Raw genomic sequence first — 17,220 nt, forward strand, 5'->3', positions numbered from 1 at the left:
AGCGTAAAAAGAAGAGAATGAGAGTCAACGGTTCCCGAGAAGGGGTCTGGTGGGATTTCAAGACGTGTATATATGCAAAGCGAGGTCTACTTGACGATGGGACCGAACAAAAAGCTGGAAATGTCAGAAACCAAGAAACGGCGCGAAACAAGGACGAGACAGGAGGGCGTGCCGGCGTGAGGGTTCAAACACGACGACATCAAAGACGCAGGCAGGCCGTGGCGTATTTGTACAATAAGCAGTCGTCGGCGCTTCCTTGTTGAATACTCGGTACACATGCTGCAGATCCGGCTTTTGGCCGATTGAGCTTCTTGGCGTCCCATTCATGGGTAAGGGGGCGACGAGAGACCACATGCTGGCACATGGGACAGCATTGTGCGCGAGTGAATAGGCTGCTGAGCGGCGTGGGCTCCTGAACAATGCGACGATGGGTCGGTTCGTGGAAGCTGAGGACCAACCATTGTGGGCGTGGACGAGGTGATGAAACAGGAGAATCGAGGGAAGTGGACATCTGGATGATTTTTGGAGGCCCATTGACGGCTCTTGCGGCGGGGCGACCATGTGGGGGTTGCACAAGACAGCATTTGACACTACATGCGGTCTCGTATATATGAGTTGTAGGGGTAAATACTAGTAGTATGTACTTGCTCTGTATACTTTCTGTTCCCGGCAGAAAGGGCAGGCGGTAGTTGAATACTCGGTGCAGTAAGCGCGAATGGGCTTCTACGATGGCAAGGGTCAAAAGTGACGTGACTTGCTGGGAATATTTTGGCGCAACGCCTTGTATGTATAATGTCGGGTGTTTGTGCCATGGTAGCTGCATCTGCGGTAGGCGGGTGTTTGTTTCGGCGTCAAGGGTTGAACACGCGGCTGAGCCTGCAGCGAATGGTGAGTGGTGAGTGGTGAGCAGTGAATGGTGAGCAGTAAGCTGTGAGTGAGTGGTGAGTGAGTCTTTTTTTTGCGTGTGTGTGTGTGTGTGTGTCTCAGCTGTGAAAGCGCTGCTGGGCTGACCAACAGCGCGTGAGCAGCGTGCATCTTGTCGATTGTCACGGAACCAAAGTGACTAGTCTGCTGCAGAACTTGGCTCGACTTAATGGCGTTTCATTTCAATTAGAGACGGGGGAGGAACTCTCTTGGGCTCGCGGGCATGTACTCTGTACAGAGCGTGCATGAATTTCTCGGTGGCTGTGTGTGATTGACGGACGAGTGGACATCCTTCCTTCATCTTTTCTTGATTTGACCAGCATCCGTCGCCCAGAGGTCGAGTCCTGCATGAGAACCTCGAAAATAGAGCATTGGCGACGAATGAAGAATATCTTGCATGCACATGTCTCACTTTGAGCGCCCGCGTCCTGTGTGAGAAATAGTACATTTGAAATCAATTGGTAAGGCTGTGGCTGCGGGCCCCTAATTTTACACACTTGGTCTGCATAAGAAATGTAAAATTGCAGGGTTAACAGTGAACTAGGAATACGTATAACCTATTACGTACTAATGGAGTAGTTACTCCGTGGTATCTATGTATTCTCCCCCTAATTTCGCAGGCCTTTATTGCCTGTGGATGTCCTGCATCAACTACCAATCGTGAAAGTAAAGTGTGCGCCGAGTCACCATCTTTGTATTCTTTCATCTGGAAATAGCACAACTGCAGCGCGTGAGAGGCTACACAAAGCGCCAAAACTTCCATGTGCCTCACCCAAATGCCAGCGTCATCTCGTCTCACGCGTTTCGCATCTTAATGTCGCGGAGCAGCGGCATAAATGTGACCCGGAAAATGCGGAATAATCCGCGGCGCCAGTCGTCTGGGCAATATCCGTCACGCAACTCATGACTCGCTGTATTCGCCGCAGACGGACCCAACTGTCCATGGCAGACTATACTCTTCTACGCATTAGCAAGTACCCATCATTGCCCTATTGCACCAAAGCATAGCATTGATAGTAGAACACGCTACCGTTTGCCGCCGACAGGCTAAACACCCGTGACTCCGTGACCGGACTCTTCGCATCGCGACTTACATATACCGACTCGGTTCCGACATCCGCGGCCCACTTCGGCTCCATGCATCCATGGCCGACACCCGGCCGAACCTCAACTTCAACCTCGAGCTCCGGCCTCACCTCGCGAGTCACGACACGCGCGCACCAGAACCATGCCGCCTTCCGACATGCGCGCTCTGCGCACTCTCTGTAGAGCGCGGCCCCCGGCGACCTCCCCGCGCAGCCGCAGGCCCTGGCGCCAAACAGCCTCCAACGCCGCATTTTCTCACCGCAGCTTCCCCGCGTGGTTCGTCCGCGGCGGCACATCCAACGGCCTCGTCATCCGCCGCCAAGACCTGCCCCCGGAGGACGAGTGGCCTTCCGTCCTCCCCTCCGCCATGGGGTCCCCCGACCCCGACTTTGGCCGCCAGCTGAACGGCATGGGCTCCGGGCAGTCGTCTACGTCCAAGGTGGTCGTGCTCGGCGCGCCGTCCCGCGCCGGCGCCGACGTCGACTATACCTTTGTGCAGGTCGGGATCCGCGACGGCGCGCTCGACAAGGCCGGCAACTGCGGCAACATGTCGGCCATCGTCGGCCCCGCGGCCTGGGACCAGGGCCTCGTCGGGCCCGACACCGTGTCGGCGCCCGTCGAGACGGACCGCCACGGCCGCCGCTGGGCCACGGTGCGCGTCTTCAACACCAACACGTCCAAGCTCGTCGTCTCGCGCTTCCGAGTGTCCGGCTCCCCGGCCAGGTACGCCCCCGAGGGCGAGTACGTCATGGACGGCGTGCCGGGCGCCGGGTCCGTCGTCACCCTGAGCTTCGTGGACCCGGCCGGCGCCAAGACGGGCAGGGCGCTGCCCACCGGCGCGCCCGTCGACACGCTGCGGTTGCCGGGTGGGAGCCGGGTGCGCGCGTCGCTGGTGGACGTGGGCAACCCGGGCGTCTTCGTGTCCACCCACGGCCTGGGGCTCGACCGGGCCGCCGCGTCGGCGCTCACGCCCGCGGCGATCGAGGCGGATGCCGCGCTCAAGGCGCGCCTGGAGCAGATTCGGCGCGCTGGGGCGGCCAGAATGAGCCTTGACCCCGACGTCGAGAGCGTGCCCAAGATCGTCCTCCTCTTCCCCGGGGGCGATACCCCGGACGGCGTCGACATTCGATGCGTCGCCATGTCCATGGGCCAGGCGCACAAGGCCGTGCCGTTGACCTTGGCGCTGTGCCTGGGGGCGTCGGCGCGGATTCCGGGCACTCTCGCTGCGGATTTGGTTGCCGCGAGACCGGGCGGGATGAGAGACGACGCCGTGACTATTGCGCACCCGAGCGGCAAGCTCGACGTGGGCACCGAGGTGGAGGACGGCAAGATCTTGTCGGCCAAGTTGCTGCGCACGGCGAGGGTCCTGATGAAGGGCGACGTGTACTACTAGATGTACCCAACATGGAAATTTTCACTGGGGGGCGCGGATCAAATGAAGTGAGAAAATGGGGTTTTACATCAAGCCTAGTGTCATTTCGAGTGTAACGCCCCACGTACGCCTATGCTCGCCACGCCGCATCACAACTCGCGAAATTTCATACTCCTGTTTCCCCTACCAGCTAACCCGTATCAAGAAAACGCGTCACTCAGATAGGGCAGTTATCCACATTCTCCTGCCATGCAAGCTTGGCATACGGCAACATGATATCTTGAGACGTAAACGTACAGTTGATGTAGCAATGGACCATATCAGCAGTAAAACCTGCACCGAGGTCTGCAAGCACATGGCTCTGGATACTATCATACGGTTAGCACACGGCGAAATGCAAATCGCAATGTTTGGCTACATACAAATCGAAGAAGATGAGATCAACTTTGTCAGGGTTGCTGCCGTCCTTGGGAAATGACGCGCGAGCCTCCCAGTACCCGGGGATGCTGAAGCTAGGAATATCGGAGTGCTGGGTATCATCGCCTGCTTTGTATATTAGCAACCGGCGCCAAAGACTCGACCGACAGAGGAGAAACGTACCATCGGTGCCCCAGTCATCCTCGGTGGTGTAGCCGGGAACAACGGCGTCCTGGCGGCGAACAATCCCTCGAGGTTCACGCATATCGCGACGGCTGATATGGCCGAGTGTTGGGTTGGTGCATTCATCGCTTGGGATGCGCGTGGAGGCAAAACGCTTGTCGACTACGCCACTGTTGAGCCTGCAAGTAAATTAGCACAATGCCATCTCTCTTGACCTCTGAGTCGACTACTTGGAGGGACGACGAAACGTACTGGCCAATAACCTTGGATGCCTTGTCAAAAGGAACATCGGCAATGTAAAAAAATACATCTCTAAATGGCGACACAATGAAGTTGTCATCATACGTGAAAGGTCCCTTGTGCAGGTCGAACCTGATAGCGCCGGTGTTGCCCAGAATAATACGAGACTTGTCCTTGCGGGTCTCGTTCAATACGATGGCCGAGACGGCAGGGTAAATGACTCCGGGGAAGATGTTCTTCTTGTCATCAGTGAAGGGCGCGCAGTCGATGCAATAGTCTTGTGGAGCACATCCGTACACCTGGCCTAGCTTGAGCTCCTCACGATCCCTCGTAATGTCACCGGTAACACGCAGACCAGAGTGATAGTCGTACGTCTTCTCAGTTTGCTTGGAGTGGTAGAGGAATGTTTTTCGATTCCAGTCCAAGTACCGTCTGGAATAGACAAACGGCGATTTGGCACCCTCTCTAGCAGGTCGAGTAGGGTTGGGCACACCATGAGGATGCCTGACTCCGTGAAATCCGCTGTTGGATGAGTCGAATCCAGAGATGGACATCCAGCCTAGTGTCTCGCAGAACCTGCCAGACTCAATGCCCACGGCGTTGTCGTCGTAGACGGCAAAGTCTCGAATATGAGTATGTCCACCGAGTAGTTGGACGGGGGTCTGGGGATGAGAAGCGCGGATGGCGTCGAATACGACCTTGAATGTGCTGTACTTGTCCGTAGCGCGAACGGGATTGTGGCCAAAGAGGATGAATAAGTCGACCTGCTTCTTGCTAGCAAGGGCCTCTGTGAACCAGCCTTCCTTTACCATGTCACTGGCTTTGATGACTTGTGAGGCGTTGGAGTTTCCTACATGGCAACAACAAGCATGGATTAATTCCCTGGTTCCAAATCGGCAATGTAGGAGATGGACGTACCAGTAAAGTCGAAAAGAACACCGAAAGCCATGACACGCAACCCGTTGGGGGTAGTGAAGTAACGATGGGTGGCTCCCACATATTCATATTCGCCGGTGTTATGGTTGAGAACTTTGACGTTGGACGTGACATATCGGTCTCCCCATTTCTTGGAGTAGTCATTGAACATCTGGTAGGCGACCTCGCTGACGTAGAGCTCGTGATTGCCTTTGTATGGTTTAGCCCAGGTTCGAGATTTTGCAATTTTTGACGAGGATATGCCGTGGGATGCTTACCGATTGTCAACAAGTCATACTCGATTTCGTTGAAGATGGGCATCGACTTGGTGCCATCCTCTTTTGTAGCATCTGAAAGACCAGTGCCATCGTGCAGGTCACCAGTGTCAACAAGGAGCAGGTCGACGCCCAAATTTCCGGCAGTCTGCTTCATGCGACGGCTAAAAGTGACAAAGTCGCCCCAGTCGGCGCCGTAGTTTTGCTCCTTCAAATGGCCTTGGAGCCAGCCGTGGGTATCGGTCTACTTGGTGTCAATTGGCGTTGGTACAATCAACAGCATCAGCCCTTCTCTGAGACAGCTTACTCACGGTATGGAGGAAATTGACCTGGCCCCATTCAAGGGGTGCCTTTGGTCCGTATGTGGCATTAGGAGCGCCGGGCTGCATGCGCTTGACGTGACGAACGTGCTCGACCTTGTCAATCGGCCCGTAGCAATCATCGTAGCCACAAGCCAATGCGCCCGGGAGGATAGCAGCAATGCTGCCGATGAGCCCGAGAGACCTCAACATGATGACTGTGTTGTAGAAACCTCGTCTGCTTCAACTCGATTGTCCCAGCGTTTCGCTCTCAGCCCAGTTGGGAGAGATTGACAATCTATTCCAGGACAGCTGCCCCTTAACATTGAGATGGTGCCGCGCTCATGTCTTATATGTCAATCCAACCCCTCCCACGTTTCTTGACGGACAAGACGATAATCGCAGCTTCTTAGTTGTGTACGGAGCAAGTACCAGTCCGCATTATCCACTCCGTACGGGGGGGGAAAGAATAGTAACATCATGTTGGAGTCAAAACCAGCCGCCTCGGCCGCCTCCGGTTGAATACGACCCTGTCAAGAAAGGCACGGGTCAAACTGGTTCGCGTGCAGACGTCTCGGGGTTGTGTGCCTGGGGAAGCGAATGTTCCATGTCCACTTCCAGCCGCTTATAGCTGAGCAAATCGACTATCGCTCATCCTTGTAGCTTTTGTTAACAAGGCATGTGTTAAGGCTGTATGCAGAGCGGAGTGGCGCCCAAGTTGCATCATCGCATTGTGCCTTGGACGAATCAATTTTATGGCTTACCAGCAGATTCGGTCGGCCTGCATTCAATATCTCAGTTCAAAGGCTGCAATTGTCACCGTACATCTGCACCTCGTCCTGTAGGTGGCGTCACAAGCCCATTTTTGTCAAGAAAATGAGTCTCGAGTTCCGGAGCGTCCATTGCGAAACCTGGCGTAGCCAAAGTCGACACGAGATGGTAGGCTAACTCGACCTGGATGATGTGCTTGAGCGATCCGCGAGAACCAACACACGACTTGGATTTGTAAATTATGTTTCGCGGCAAGTATAATCCTCGTCGGTTCTCCGTCTTCCCAACCTCGAAAACAAACCCCCATCTCACCGCCATCTTGCTACTCTCTCACTTAGACAGATGAAGACCGTACGGATACAAGAAGCGACATTTCCACAGTCCGGGGCCCCATGCGTCATTTGAGCGCCCGTTTAAAGGTACTAATATATGTACGTATGCCCAAAATGGAGACGCCCACGCTGGCGCATCAATCCTTCTACAAGGACCGAACGAGACGGCGTTCTGGCCGACACGCTCGAATAATTCGGGGTATATAAATTTGTAGTATAGAGCAGGCATGTTACCAGCAACGACTCGCAGTTCTGATATAGGATGAATTAGGAGCCAGAAGAAGCAACGTTGGGTGTACTGCCTGTCCCGTTTGGAGCTAATTTTACTCTTTGCGCAGAGCCGCTCGCAACAGGGCCGTCGAAAGCAACTATGTCACTCTTCTTTCGACGTTTTCCCCGGTGCCTAGGGGTATGATTCTTGGTGAGCGTCAACAGCATCCGCCTTGTCATCTTGGGGAATTGAGTGCGGCCGGATTTATCGTTGAGATGAGGTTTCGCTATCCGCTAGTTCTTATCAGAAAGCCTCTCTCGTTTGATGTCAAGAATCAAGTTGTCCTCGGGCAGTGTCGTGTGCAGGATTGTTGTCCAGGCCACCCGGCTCCCTTTTGAGAAATGTGGAAGGATTCAGATAGGACCCCATTCGGACTTCAATCCAGCCGTCCATCATTGTGCCACGCCATGACGCTGAGTCCTGTTGGTCTCCAACTGACGATGAATGGCTCGAATTTCCTCCGGATAGGGTCCATCCTATTCCGGCTCCGTCCTTGCGTTTGGTTTTGAAAATCTTCCTCGAAACATATCCACACACGGCCCAGGGGATGAGTGATATCAGAAGAAGTGTTGTCTGAAAGTATGCTTAACGGCGACAGCGGCTACAACGGCGACAACGGCGGTGCGGGTGGTGAATGCATGTGAAGGACAAGGTGTCAATGGATTCTGGAAGCGGTCGGGCACATGCAGGGGTCTGGTCAGAGGGACCTGGGTTCTAATAGGTCTAGTATTATAGGTGGACGATGAAAGTGTTGACGGGGGATATTAACGGTGGGATATTAACATTGAAGGTAAATCTGAACTGTCTGGTAGGCTGAATGTTGAATGTCAAGTGGGCCCTGAGGGAAGGAAGGTCCTACCTACGCCAGTATACATATGCATAATCTATTAATATAGTATACAGTATGTAGCCGTTATGAAATATCAAATGAAATATTGACCACATGCACATAAATGCGGCGTGCCGCGCCCACAGCCGGGCCCACGGGAGCTAAAATCACCCACATGCAGCCAGCACTGTATTGAACCCAGGTACTACATGTACATACATAAGTACATACATAAAGTACGTACAGCAGAGGTAAAAGCAAGCTCAAGTTGTCTGGTTGAATTAATTGATGCTACCAGCACCTAGCCCTTAGTATGTGGCCTTCTATTCCGGTCTGCAGGTTTCTGCATATCCCTTGCCTATGTCTTAATACATACCTAGGTAGCTATCGATTGGGTAGATGGCAAGACTCGTTTCCTGTCAAATATAAACTGAGTATTAAATAAGATGTCGGTATAGCTGAAATTGATGACCGAGGCTCCCGCTGCAGTGGGACCTGAAGGATTCAGGCCGACGTATGACCTTCAATGTCAGTGGCACTTGGAACCGACATGGAGGTACCTGGGCACATGCACCTTGCACAGTCGCGACTCCATGTCGCTTCAATGTTTTGATGCATCAACATTTGAAGCTTCCAATCTCCACCGTCGAGACCAGCGCCAATGGACGTCGACATCGGAGCCTTGCCCTCTTCCTTTCTTTACTTCAACACCTCTGCACGCACGTAACCGCTTCATCACGTCGAGGTACTCCGTGAGTGTCATGGCGATGGGCTGTATGCAGTTCGTGGAAGGTCGCCGCCTGCCACAGCCTTTGTAACCCGTCGACGGCGGTCAAAGGTGAAGGATGTAATGATGATGGCCATGTGGGAAGACTACTGGTAGAACCTTGTCACGCCTTGCAAGAGAGAACCGTCACTGGGAGTAAGAAGAACGCTTCGTCACCGTGACATCACCTCTGCGTGTTACCAACGTACATGGCCAGAAACCCAACGCATACCGCTCACGACAACACCGCGTGCGTGCGGCGCCCGAGAAATTTCCTCAAAACTCTTCGACTCATTGGCGTCCTTCATTCTTCATCAAAGCATTGTACGGTTCACAATACTTTGCAAAAAAACAGCAAATTGCCCATGGCCTTTCCACTCGAAGCCCTCCTCACAGAGTTCTGCAGCTTCAGAATGCATCGACAAAAGGCTATGGTGACAGCAACTGCTGGTGTAGGTCTCATCGCGGCGACTATATACGCCGTGGGATTAAGACCAAACCAGTCCCTGGAAGTCAGGAACAGGTCGTTGCAGAAAAGTCTAGATGGTTCAACACCCACGAGGAGCGCGGCCGGCTGGAAGTCGACGGCGAGCCGCAATGATGAGCAAGGACTACATGAGACTAGAAGCATTAGCAAGATGGGACCCGAAACGCCTTCGAAGCGAGGGCCCGCAGAAGCCTCAGAGGAGACCAAGTAGTTGTCTTTTTGCATCCGTCTCTTCATCACTAGCTGCACCTGATGGGCTCGAGTTGTACTCTGCGAGGCGGCGGCGTTGCCAGCGGCAAGCAGGTGTCTTCTGGACTGGTGAAATGGAGAGAATGAGACCATTTTTGATTTTCTAGCATCAGTTGGGAGATATCTCGCCTATAAAACCTATCGTGTCTCTCCGTATTGTGAGCATCGGCCTTTCATCGTGGGTAGCCAAGATGGCCTGGCGAAGGGCTGAATCAGAGTACTATTACCGCCGTGCCACGAAGTCGCCGAGTTCAGGTCCCCGTGCTTGCATTGCTTGTACATGATCAATATGGCTGCATCTCAGAAGCTTGAAGCTGGCAGCATGCAACTGTGGCGCCAGGTGTACTGCGTCATCTCAACATCATCAAACTCGCCGAGAACCTGTATTTTCCTCGCTGAGATTAAAACAAATATTAACCAGAATGCCAGCGGGAAGCTCATCCATTTCATGGCGATACTATCCCTTATCCCTTTAGACTTCTTCCTCGCAACTCAGATTTCGGTCGTAATCCACGTTTGCCCATCATGACCATCTGGCAGCGAATCCACGCAATAGCCGACTACCTCCTCTACTGGGTGAAGCTTGTACGTTGGAATACTGCAAATACGTCGAAATGATGTAGCCGCCTCAGTACTTTTTAACCATGCGTCTAGGAACAAAACTCGGAAGTTGGATGGCGTTCGTTTAACCGAAAGGTGATGGTCGACAAAGGCGCAAACGCATGGCATTTACCGCTGACCTAGGACATAGACGGAGAAAGTAGAACGCGAACGGCAATCACTATGGAAGAAGCTCAAACTACTCGTCCTATTCAATCCACTCACCGAATGGATTGATAGGACGCATCTGATGAGGCTGTACATGCACGAAGAGTCCGTCGCAGAAGGTTCGTAACTCCGTACCATGCATGGCAACTGACTCCAACGTCCCGCCACCACCGTCGTTGACATGAACATGGCAGGCCGAAAGGAAAGAAGCCCTGCTTCCAGGCGACGCATCAAGGGGTTCGTGGACGCGTACGGCATCGACATGCGCGAGTTCGAGCCCACCGACATTACGCGCTACCCTACCTTTGAGGACTTCTTCACTCGCGCGCACAGAGCTGGCTCGCGGCCCATTTGCGACGCTGCCAACCCTTGCCGGGCCGTCGTCGTCGCGGATTCAAGAGTCGTCGTCTTCAACTCGGTCAACGAAGCAAAGGCGCTCTGGGTCAAGGGCAAGAACTTTAGCCTCGCCAATCTCGTCATGAACAATGACGTGAGCGACGACTTTGGGCACGCGGCAGTCGCGAGCTTCCGGCTTTCGCCGCAAGACTACCACCGATACCACTCCCCCGTCCAGGGCGAGGTCAAGACGTACCAGAGCTTGCCGGGCGACTACTACCAGGTCGACCCTGTAGCGCTGCAGAGCAAGGTGGATATTCTGACGCGCAACCGGAGGGATTACGTCGTCATCGAAACAAGAGAGTTTGGAAAGGTCCTGTTTGCGGCTGTTGGTGCGACGGACGTGGGAAGCGTGCAGTACGTCAACGGGCCTGCGAGTGAAGATACGATTTGAAGCCGCTGCTGACTGTTTTTAGCATTCACAAAAAGTACCACAGCGCCGGGACAAAGATCAACAAGGGAGACGAGTTGGGCGTCTTTGAGTTTGGCGGGTCGTCTATTCTTGTCGCCTTTCAACATGGGCGCATCAAGTTTGACGACGATCTCCTGCGCTTGAGTGAGCAGAAGATTCAGACTTCCGTCGAGGTTGGAATGAGTCTGGGATATGCTACGCGGCACCTGCAAGACCAATCCTCGCCTGTTTGATGACGGTCCTTGCCACTTGGTCAAGTGTAGTCGTTGGGCCCAAGAAACGTATTTTCAAGCTCCGCAATGCACATGACACGAAAGGCGCTGACAGCCGTCGTGCTTGTTAATAATTCCTGTACGCAATATGCTAGTTACCACTTTAAGCAAGAATGTCACAAGGTCTTCATTCAAAAAGTAGCAAGTTGAAGTGCGCGTAACGAGAGGCGTGCCATCCCAGGTATCATCATCTTTTTTCGTCATGATTCCTTGCGCGTCTTTGGGACACAACGGCAGCCAAACAGAACCTGCAACACATAGTATGCTGCAAGCAACATTGAATAGAAATCATAACGGACTAGGGCCAAATAGAGTTACTCGGAGCATTCGTAGGGCATGAGGGGCAAGCTTGCTTGCAAGTACGGTAATATTGAACACTTGATGTCAGTGCAATATATCGACTCGTTCGCAGCCTGCATAAACCGCCTCCCAAGTTCAAAATTGGCACTTCCAGTTGCAGCTTCCACTCGCCATATGAGGAGGCTCAACTACATAACTGTAATGGCCAAGCAATGAGGAGAAGAAAGACCGAGAATAAAGTTAAGTGGCTATAGGAGTTGTACGTGTCAATTGAAGTCACAGAGCATGTGGCAGTACACATGTAACCAGGGAGCATATCGAAAAGGTTTTCCTAGGCGGGCAAAGATTTATGAAGTCTAGAAATCATATCACACTACGTAATAAGTCAGAGCCATTTATTTCCTTTCATAATCCACGCCGAGAGAAACCCTACGTCCCGCTTTACCCCGGTCCCCAAGTGCCACTGCCGTTCCCAAGACCTCCTCTATCAGATAGAATTGACCAGTCGTCTCTCGGCCTTCAACTCTACAAGCCGCTTAACAACCTCATCTAGATCAATCATGGCGCCCTTTTGCTGACTTGAGGGATCATCCCGATTTCTAATGTTCACCGCTCGCTTCTCAATCTCCTCGGCACCCACAACCATGACAAAATTGTACTGCGCCAGCTGTGCAGCTCGAATCTTCTTCTGGAGAGTGTTGCCCGAGACGTCGACGTCCGCGTAGAGCTTCGCGTCGTGCAAAATGTCTCGCACCTCCCTGGCATAGTCCTCCGCATCCTTCATAATGGGGATGACCATGACTTGGCGCGGCGACAGCCAGAAGGGCCACTTGCCTCCAAAGTGTTCAATGATGATACCCATGAACCGGTCAAAAGAGCCGATGACGGCTCGGTGGATCATGACGGGTCTTGCCATGCCAGAGGGAATACCACCTTCCTCCTCTCCCTCACCCTTGGCGCGATCGGCCGTAGATTCGTTGGTACGGTAGAGGAGGTTAAAGTTCTGGGGGAGCTGGAAGTCAAGCTGGATAGTGGCGCATTGGAATTCTCTACCCAAGGCATCGTTGACGGTGACATCGATCTTGGGCCCATAGAAGGCGCCATCACCAGGATTGATAACCCAGTCATCACCCTTGAATTCCTGTAGGGCCTTCTTGAGTCGATCCTCGGCAGCATCCCAGTCGGACAGCTTACCCATGTAAGAATCTGGACGAGTGGAGAGCTTAAGCTTGAATGGGAATCCGAACATGGTGTACACGTGCGTCATGAATTTAAACAAGCCTCGAAGTTCGTCGGTGACTTGGTCGATGGTGCAGAAAATATGCGCGTCATCTTGCTGGAACTTGCGGACTCTGGTAAGACCGGTAAGCGCACCAGAAGCTTCATTGCGATGCAGAACACTGAAATCGGCGACTCGCCACGGAAGAGATCGATAGGAGCGCTCTTCGCTGGCGAACATGAGAGCGTGGCCAGGACAATTCATTGGCTTTAGAGCGAACAGCCTCTCCTGTTCCAATTTTGCAACCTCGGCATTCTCGCCATCTTTGCCAGCCGGTTTGTCGGCATCTTTGGCAGCATCTGGCCCAGAAGCTACTGGGGCATCCGGCGCTGCACCGTGAGTGTGCTTTAACGGCACTCGGAACATATCTTCCTGATAGTGATCCCAGTGGCCCGAGGTTTTCCAGAGCTGTACATCGTACATGAGGGGCGAATGAACCTCGTCGTACCCACGCATCCAGTACTGCTCTCGAAGCATTGTCTGGATGGCGTTGAAGATGCGAGTGCCGTGGGGAAGAAAGAATGGCGAGCCTGGCGAGAGCGGGCTGAACCAGAATAATTTCTGGTTTTTCCCGATAAGCTGATGGTCGCGCTTTTTAGCCTCCTCCAGGTAGGTAAGCCATTCCTTCATTTGATCATTCTTGGGGAAAGCCACGCCGGAGATACGTTGCAAGGAGTCGTTGGCCTGGTCGCCCAAGAAGTAAGCTGAGCTGTTGCCCATGATTTTGAAGGCGGAGATCTGCTTGGTATTCTGAATGTGCGGGCCGGTGCAGAGATCGACGAGGGAGCCGTTGCGGTACACGGTGGTGGAGCCGCCATCTGGGACGAACTTCTCGATATAGTGCATCTTGTACTTGGAGTAGCCAAACAGTTTTCGCAGATCCTCTTTTGCAATCTCAACTCGCTCAAATGGCTGCTTCTCCTTGAAGAATTTCTTTGCTAAAGCCTCGAGGGCTGGGCGATCAGTCTCCTTGACAGCATCGCCCTCCCGCATGGCCATGTCGTAGAAGAAACCCATATTGGTTGGGGGACCATGGGACAGCATGCAGCCAAACTGGTGCTCACAAGCCTCGCCGAGCACGTGTGCGGCCGAGTGCCAGAATACAGCACGACCCTCGGGATCCTTCGAAGATAGATACGAGACGGCGCAGTCAGCCTCCAAAGGCCTGGTCAGATCCCAGACCTCGCCATTGACCTTGGCAACGACTGCCTCCGAGGCGATAACCTTGGCAACGTGCTTCAGCAATTGGCCTGGGGTGGTCTCCCAAGCGGTAGCAGAGATTTCAGTGACATTGTCCGGGCCGGCTGTGAGCGACACAGTAATGGAGTTTCGGGGCTTCGCGGCTACGGCGTCGTCGTGTTTCTTCTTCAGCTCTTCAAACAGCAGATTTCTCTCGACGATGAATTCGGGTAGCTGACCATCAGGCTGTGACGGAGGGCCATCCCTGACGGGAATAGTGGTTGGTGCGGGAGCCGCCGAGGAAGCCATGGTGACCCTGCGGAGTAACGTCTTTTGATCAGTCAGTGGTCCAACACAACGGTTTTCTCGGATTGAAACGAAAAATAATGAATATGTTGATTGACCATGACCGCCATACGGTTGGTAAGGTCGTAAGGGGGAAGAGGGGAGCCTTGCATTTAAATGGCAGGGAACGAAGGGAGAATGATGTATCGAGAGCGAGGTCGCACCTACGGGACGTAGTGTTGCTGCCTTTGGCAATTGAAATTGGAGGCTTCCAGCCCCTAGAATTGCAGCTCCTCGACAGGAGTAAATATGAGAGATACGTCTCTGTGGTGATTAGACGGGCTAAACGAGTTACAGGCTTGTGTGTCGAAAAGACGAAGAAATCGGTGATGTCGCATTGACTGGCACAGGCCCTCCTGAGTCAGAAGAGGGGCAGTTTTTGATGTTTTTCCATGAGTCGGAGGGGCTGCAAGGACCAGAGCAACCATCCCAAAGAGTTTTAGTGCGGGGCTCTTGAATTCAGGCACAAAGGTACAGGGTAGCTATTTACATGTCCGACTCTGCCACGACCGAATTTGGGAGGGAATATCAAGACTTTGAGGTAGCGGCACTTGAATTATCATCTTCCGAGCTCGGTGGAGTATGAAAACTCGCGCAGAAGCCTCATCCAAACGGAGGTTTTTTCTCCCCACACACGTTAGGGCCGTGATGGAACCTACGCCTTTAAACATCCCGCGACAGATTGAGCCAGGCATCAAAGTGACAAGGCATCACCCCAGCAATTATGACTCTGCTCTCAACTTGGTCACCAGATTGCAAGGTACCTACCCAAGTACCTACCTACCTACCTAAGTAAGTACTTTACCTACTTACTTACTTAAGTAAGTAGGTTGGTCAGCGTTTTTGCCTCTTCTGAATCACTCTATAGCGCAACTTTCCAGCATACATCGCCGTGCTTCTTTTACCTGTACTACGAGAATTTAAAACAATTGAGGAGGGAGCAAAGACAGCAGCTAGTACTTGTAATATTTTTACTATTTATGCTTAAACCGTTAACTATTACTTACTCACATCTCATCTCTACCCGAGATAACTGCGACAACTGAAGTAGGTACCTAGTACCTCATACTTGGAGTTGCTCCCTGTTTTCAACGACTCTGCCAAAAGGGGAGGAGGAGATGGAGATCTTATTTTGGTAGATCTTCTATTTTTCCTTGCAACACTCCCGAACAACAGAACTTCATCCAACGGGGTGTAATTCGGGTTACCGCCCCACATACCAAATTAGGCAATTTAAGGGGCGGGAAGGACCAAAAGCTCCATGTATCAACGTCATCGATGATGCGAATAAGCTTGACCAACTCGCCGGTTTTGGTGGAACGTTTCTTGTCTTAAAATACCTGCTTGCCTCCTTGCGAAAATCCCTTGCTCTCTGGAGTCTCTCAGTACGTTGACCACTCGTCTCTTTATCAACGACGAATTTATCTACCCGAAACATACCTCCTTTCTGCGCCATCAAGTTCCGACTCTCGTCATGTATATCCCAGATGTACAGAAGATCGCTACTGCAGGCCTCGCTCTTGCTAGCTTCACACTAAGTACGATGGCTCTGTTCAACGAAATTCCGTCTCAATTATCTAACATATAGTCCGTCTAGCTGGTGACACCGTTTCCAAGGGCGAAGTGCTTGACTACGCCATCGAGAAATGTATCGACAGCGACGGAAATATCCGCTGCTCTAAGCCCTTTCCTGTGAAGAAGGACTCCTGCTACAAGCTAGAGTGGTCGACGGATGGCACGTTTTCCCACACAACCGTCGAGGTTCGAGACGCCGGCAGTGGTGAGATGGTGTATTACAGAGACACAAATGGAGAGTGGAAGGCGGAAAAGAACGAGCTCGTGTACCTTGACTTCAAACCGAAGATTTGGGGGACAGGAAATGACACTGTCAACTACGAAGTCAAGAACTGCGAAAAGGAAGAAGAGTTGTAAAGGAATATTGGCAGGGGATTAGGTGCGCAAGGTCAAATACAAGAAGGAGAGTGTGATCTGGGAATGTATGAGGACTTGTGCAGCAATCGATTACAGTGAAATGGACGGACATTGCGTAATTATCAATTTTGAGTGTATGAATCTGTATTTAACTTACTGTTTGTGATTTAGGTTTCGGCCTTTTTAGAACATACGGGAAGTCTTGACTATGACAATTCAATGAAATATATCTTAACGTTCGAAATCGCTTGCTGGTGCATTTTTATGGATGAAGCGACTATTTGAGGTGTGATTCCTGGCATTAGACTGGTCTTTCTGCGCATCGGCCAGAGCTGATCTACGACGTCGTATCATCCAAGATGCCAACTCTGAAGATATGCTCGGTTCGACGATTATCTAATACGTATTAATCTGTATTGGTGCTTGAAGATGGCAACACTAGATAGTTAAGAAGATGGACAGGCTCGAGGATGGGCGTGAAAATGGACTATACTAGAAAAGATCACCTATACCGCATTATTGCGAGTCATTTCGGCCTCTGTGTCGTCTTTTATTCTTTCTTCGATAGCAGTATGGACTTGGTCTTTCTTGAGATTGAAAATCATGACTTTGCATTCTGCATTCTGCATGCGCCAGCGCACGCCCAATTCCGCATTGTAGTCGACTGCTCCAAGTTGTCTAGATACAAATTCGACATTGCAATGGGTTTCCTTCCCGGCAGCTATTTTTATACACCCACTCTTTCTGTTTTTGATAGTGCAGATGCTGGTCACAGACACGGGAGCATTGGCTGTGATGCTGTGCGAAGAGGCGACCTGTGATCTATCAGTGCCAAGTTGAAAACAAACAGACGGTAGACACTCCCCGAAGAGTCAAGACGCTATTTGATATGTCGCCGCCAACTGATCCGCCAGAGGGAGC

The 17,220-nt window shown here is 52.3% G+C and overlaps 6 protein-coding genes across 6 annotated transcripts; 4 read left to right on the plus strand and 2 right to left on the minus strand.

Annotated features, from left to right (window-relative positions):
* Positions 1-2,152: 2,152 nt before the first annotated feature.
* Positions 2,153-3,403, plus strand: MAA_10977 (methylitaconate delta2-delta3-isomerase; the record flags this gene model as incomplete). The annotated part of the gene is made up of 1 exon (XM_011412922.1): positions 2,153-3,403. One exon carries the CDS (start codon positions 2,153-2,155, stop codon positions 3,401-3,403), a length of 1,251 nt encoding a protein of 416 aa, XP_011411224.1.
* Positions 3,404-3,599: 196 nt separating this feature from the next.
* Positions 3,600-5,924, minus strand: MAA_03526 (ser/Thr protein phosphatase family; the record flags this gene model as incomplete). The annotated part of the gene is made up of 7 exons (XM_007821524.2): positions 3,600-3,750; positions 3,805-3,928; positions 3,983-4,161; positions 4,235-5,072; positions 5,141-5,347; positions 5,416-5,656; positions 5,724-5,924. The coding sequence occupies 7 exons, from the start codon at positions 5,922-5,924 to the stop codon at positions 3,600-3,602; spliced, it is 1,941 nt and encodes a 646-aa protein (XP_007819715.2).
* Positions 5,925-9,093: 3,169 nt separating this feature from the next.
* MAA_10978 (GPCR, family 2-like protein) lies at positions 9,094-9,378 on the plus strand (the record flags this gene model as incomplete). Its single annotated transcript, XM_011412923.1, has 1 exon — positions 9,094-9,378. The coding sequence occupies one exon, from the start codon at positions 9,094-9,096 to the stop codon at positions 9,376-9,378; it is 285 nt and encodes a 94-aa protein (XP_011411225.1).
* A 993-nt stretch (positions 9,379-10,371) lies between these two features.
* On the plus strand, positions 10,372-11,225 carry MAA_03525 (phosphatidylserine decarboxylase proenzyme; the record flags this gene model as incomplete). Its single annotated transcript, XM_007821523.2, has 2 exons — positions 10,372-10,937; positions 10,997-11,225. The coding sequence occupies 2 exons, from the start codon at positions 10,372-10,374 to the stop codon at positions 11,223-11,225; spliced, it is 795 nt and encodes a 264-aa protein (XP_007819714.2).
* An 826-nt stretch (positions 11,226-12,051) lies between these two features.
* Positions 12,052-14,331, minus strand: MAA_03524 (threonyl-tRNA synthetase; the record flags this gene model as incomplete). The annotated part of the gene is made up of 1 exon (XM_007821522.1): positions 12,052-14,331. The coding sequence occupies one exon, from the start codon at positions 14,329-14,331 to the stop codon at positions 12,052-12,054; it is 2,280 nt and encodes a 759-aa protein (XP_007819713.1).
* Positions 14,332-15,841: 1,510 nt separating this feature from the next.
* MAA_03523 (CND01770-like protein) lies at positions 15,842-16,299 on the plus strand (the record flags this gene model as incomplete). The annotated part of the gene is made up of 2 exons (XM_007821521.1): positions 15,842-15,905; positions 15,956-16,299. 2 exons carry the CDS (start codon positions 15,842-15,844, stop codon positions 16,297-16,299), a joined length of 408 nt encoding a protein of 135 aa, XP_007819712.1.
* Between the last annotated feature and the right edge of the window lie 921 nt (positions 16,300-17,220).

The sequence above is a fragment of the Metarhizium robertsii genome, assembly GCF_000187425.2.
Source record: "Metarhizium robertsii ARSEF 23 chromosome Unknown MAA_Scf_3, whole genome shotgun sequence".
NCBI classification, from domain to species: Eukaryota; Fungi; Ascomycota; class Sordariomycetes; order Hypocreales; family Clavicipitaceae; genus Metarhizium; species Metarhizium robertsii.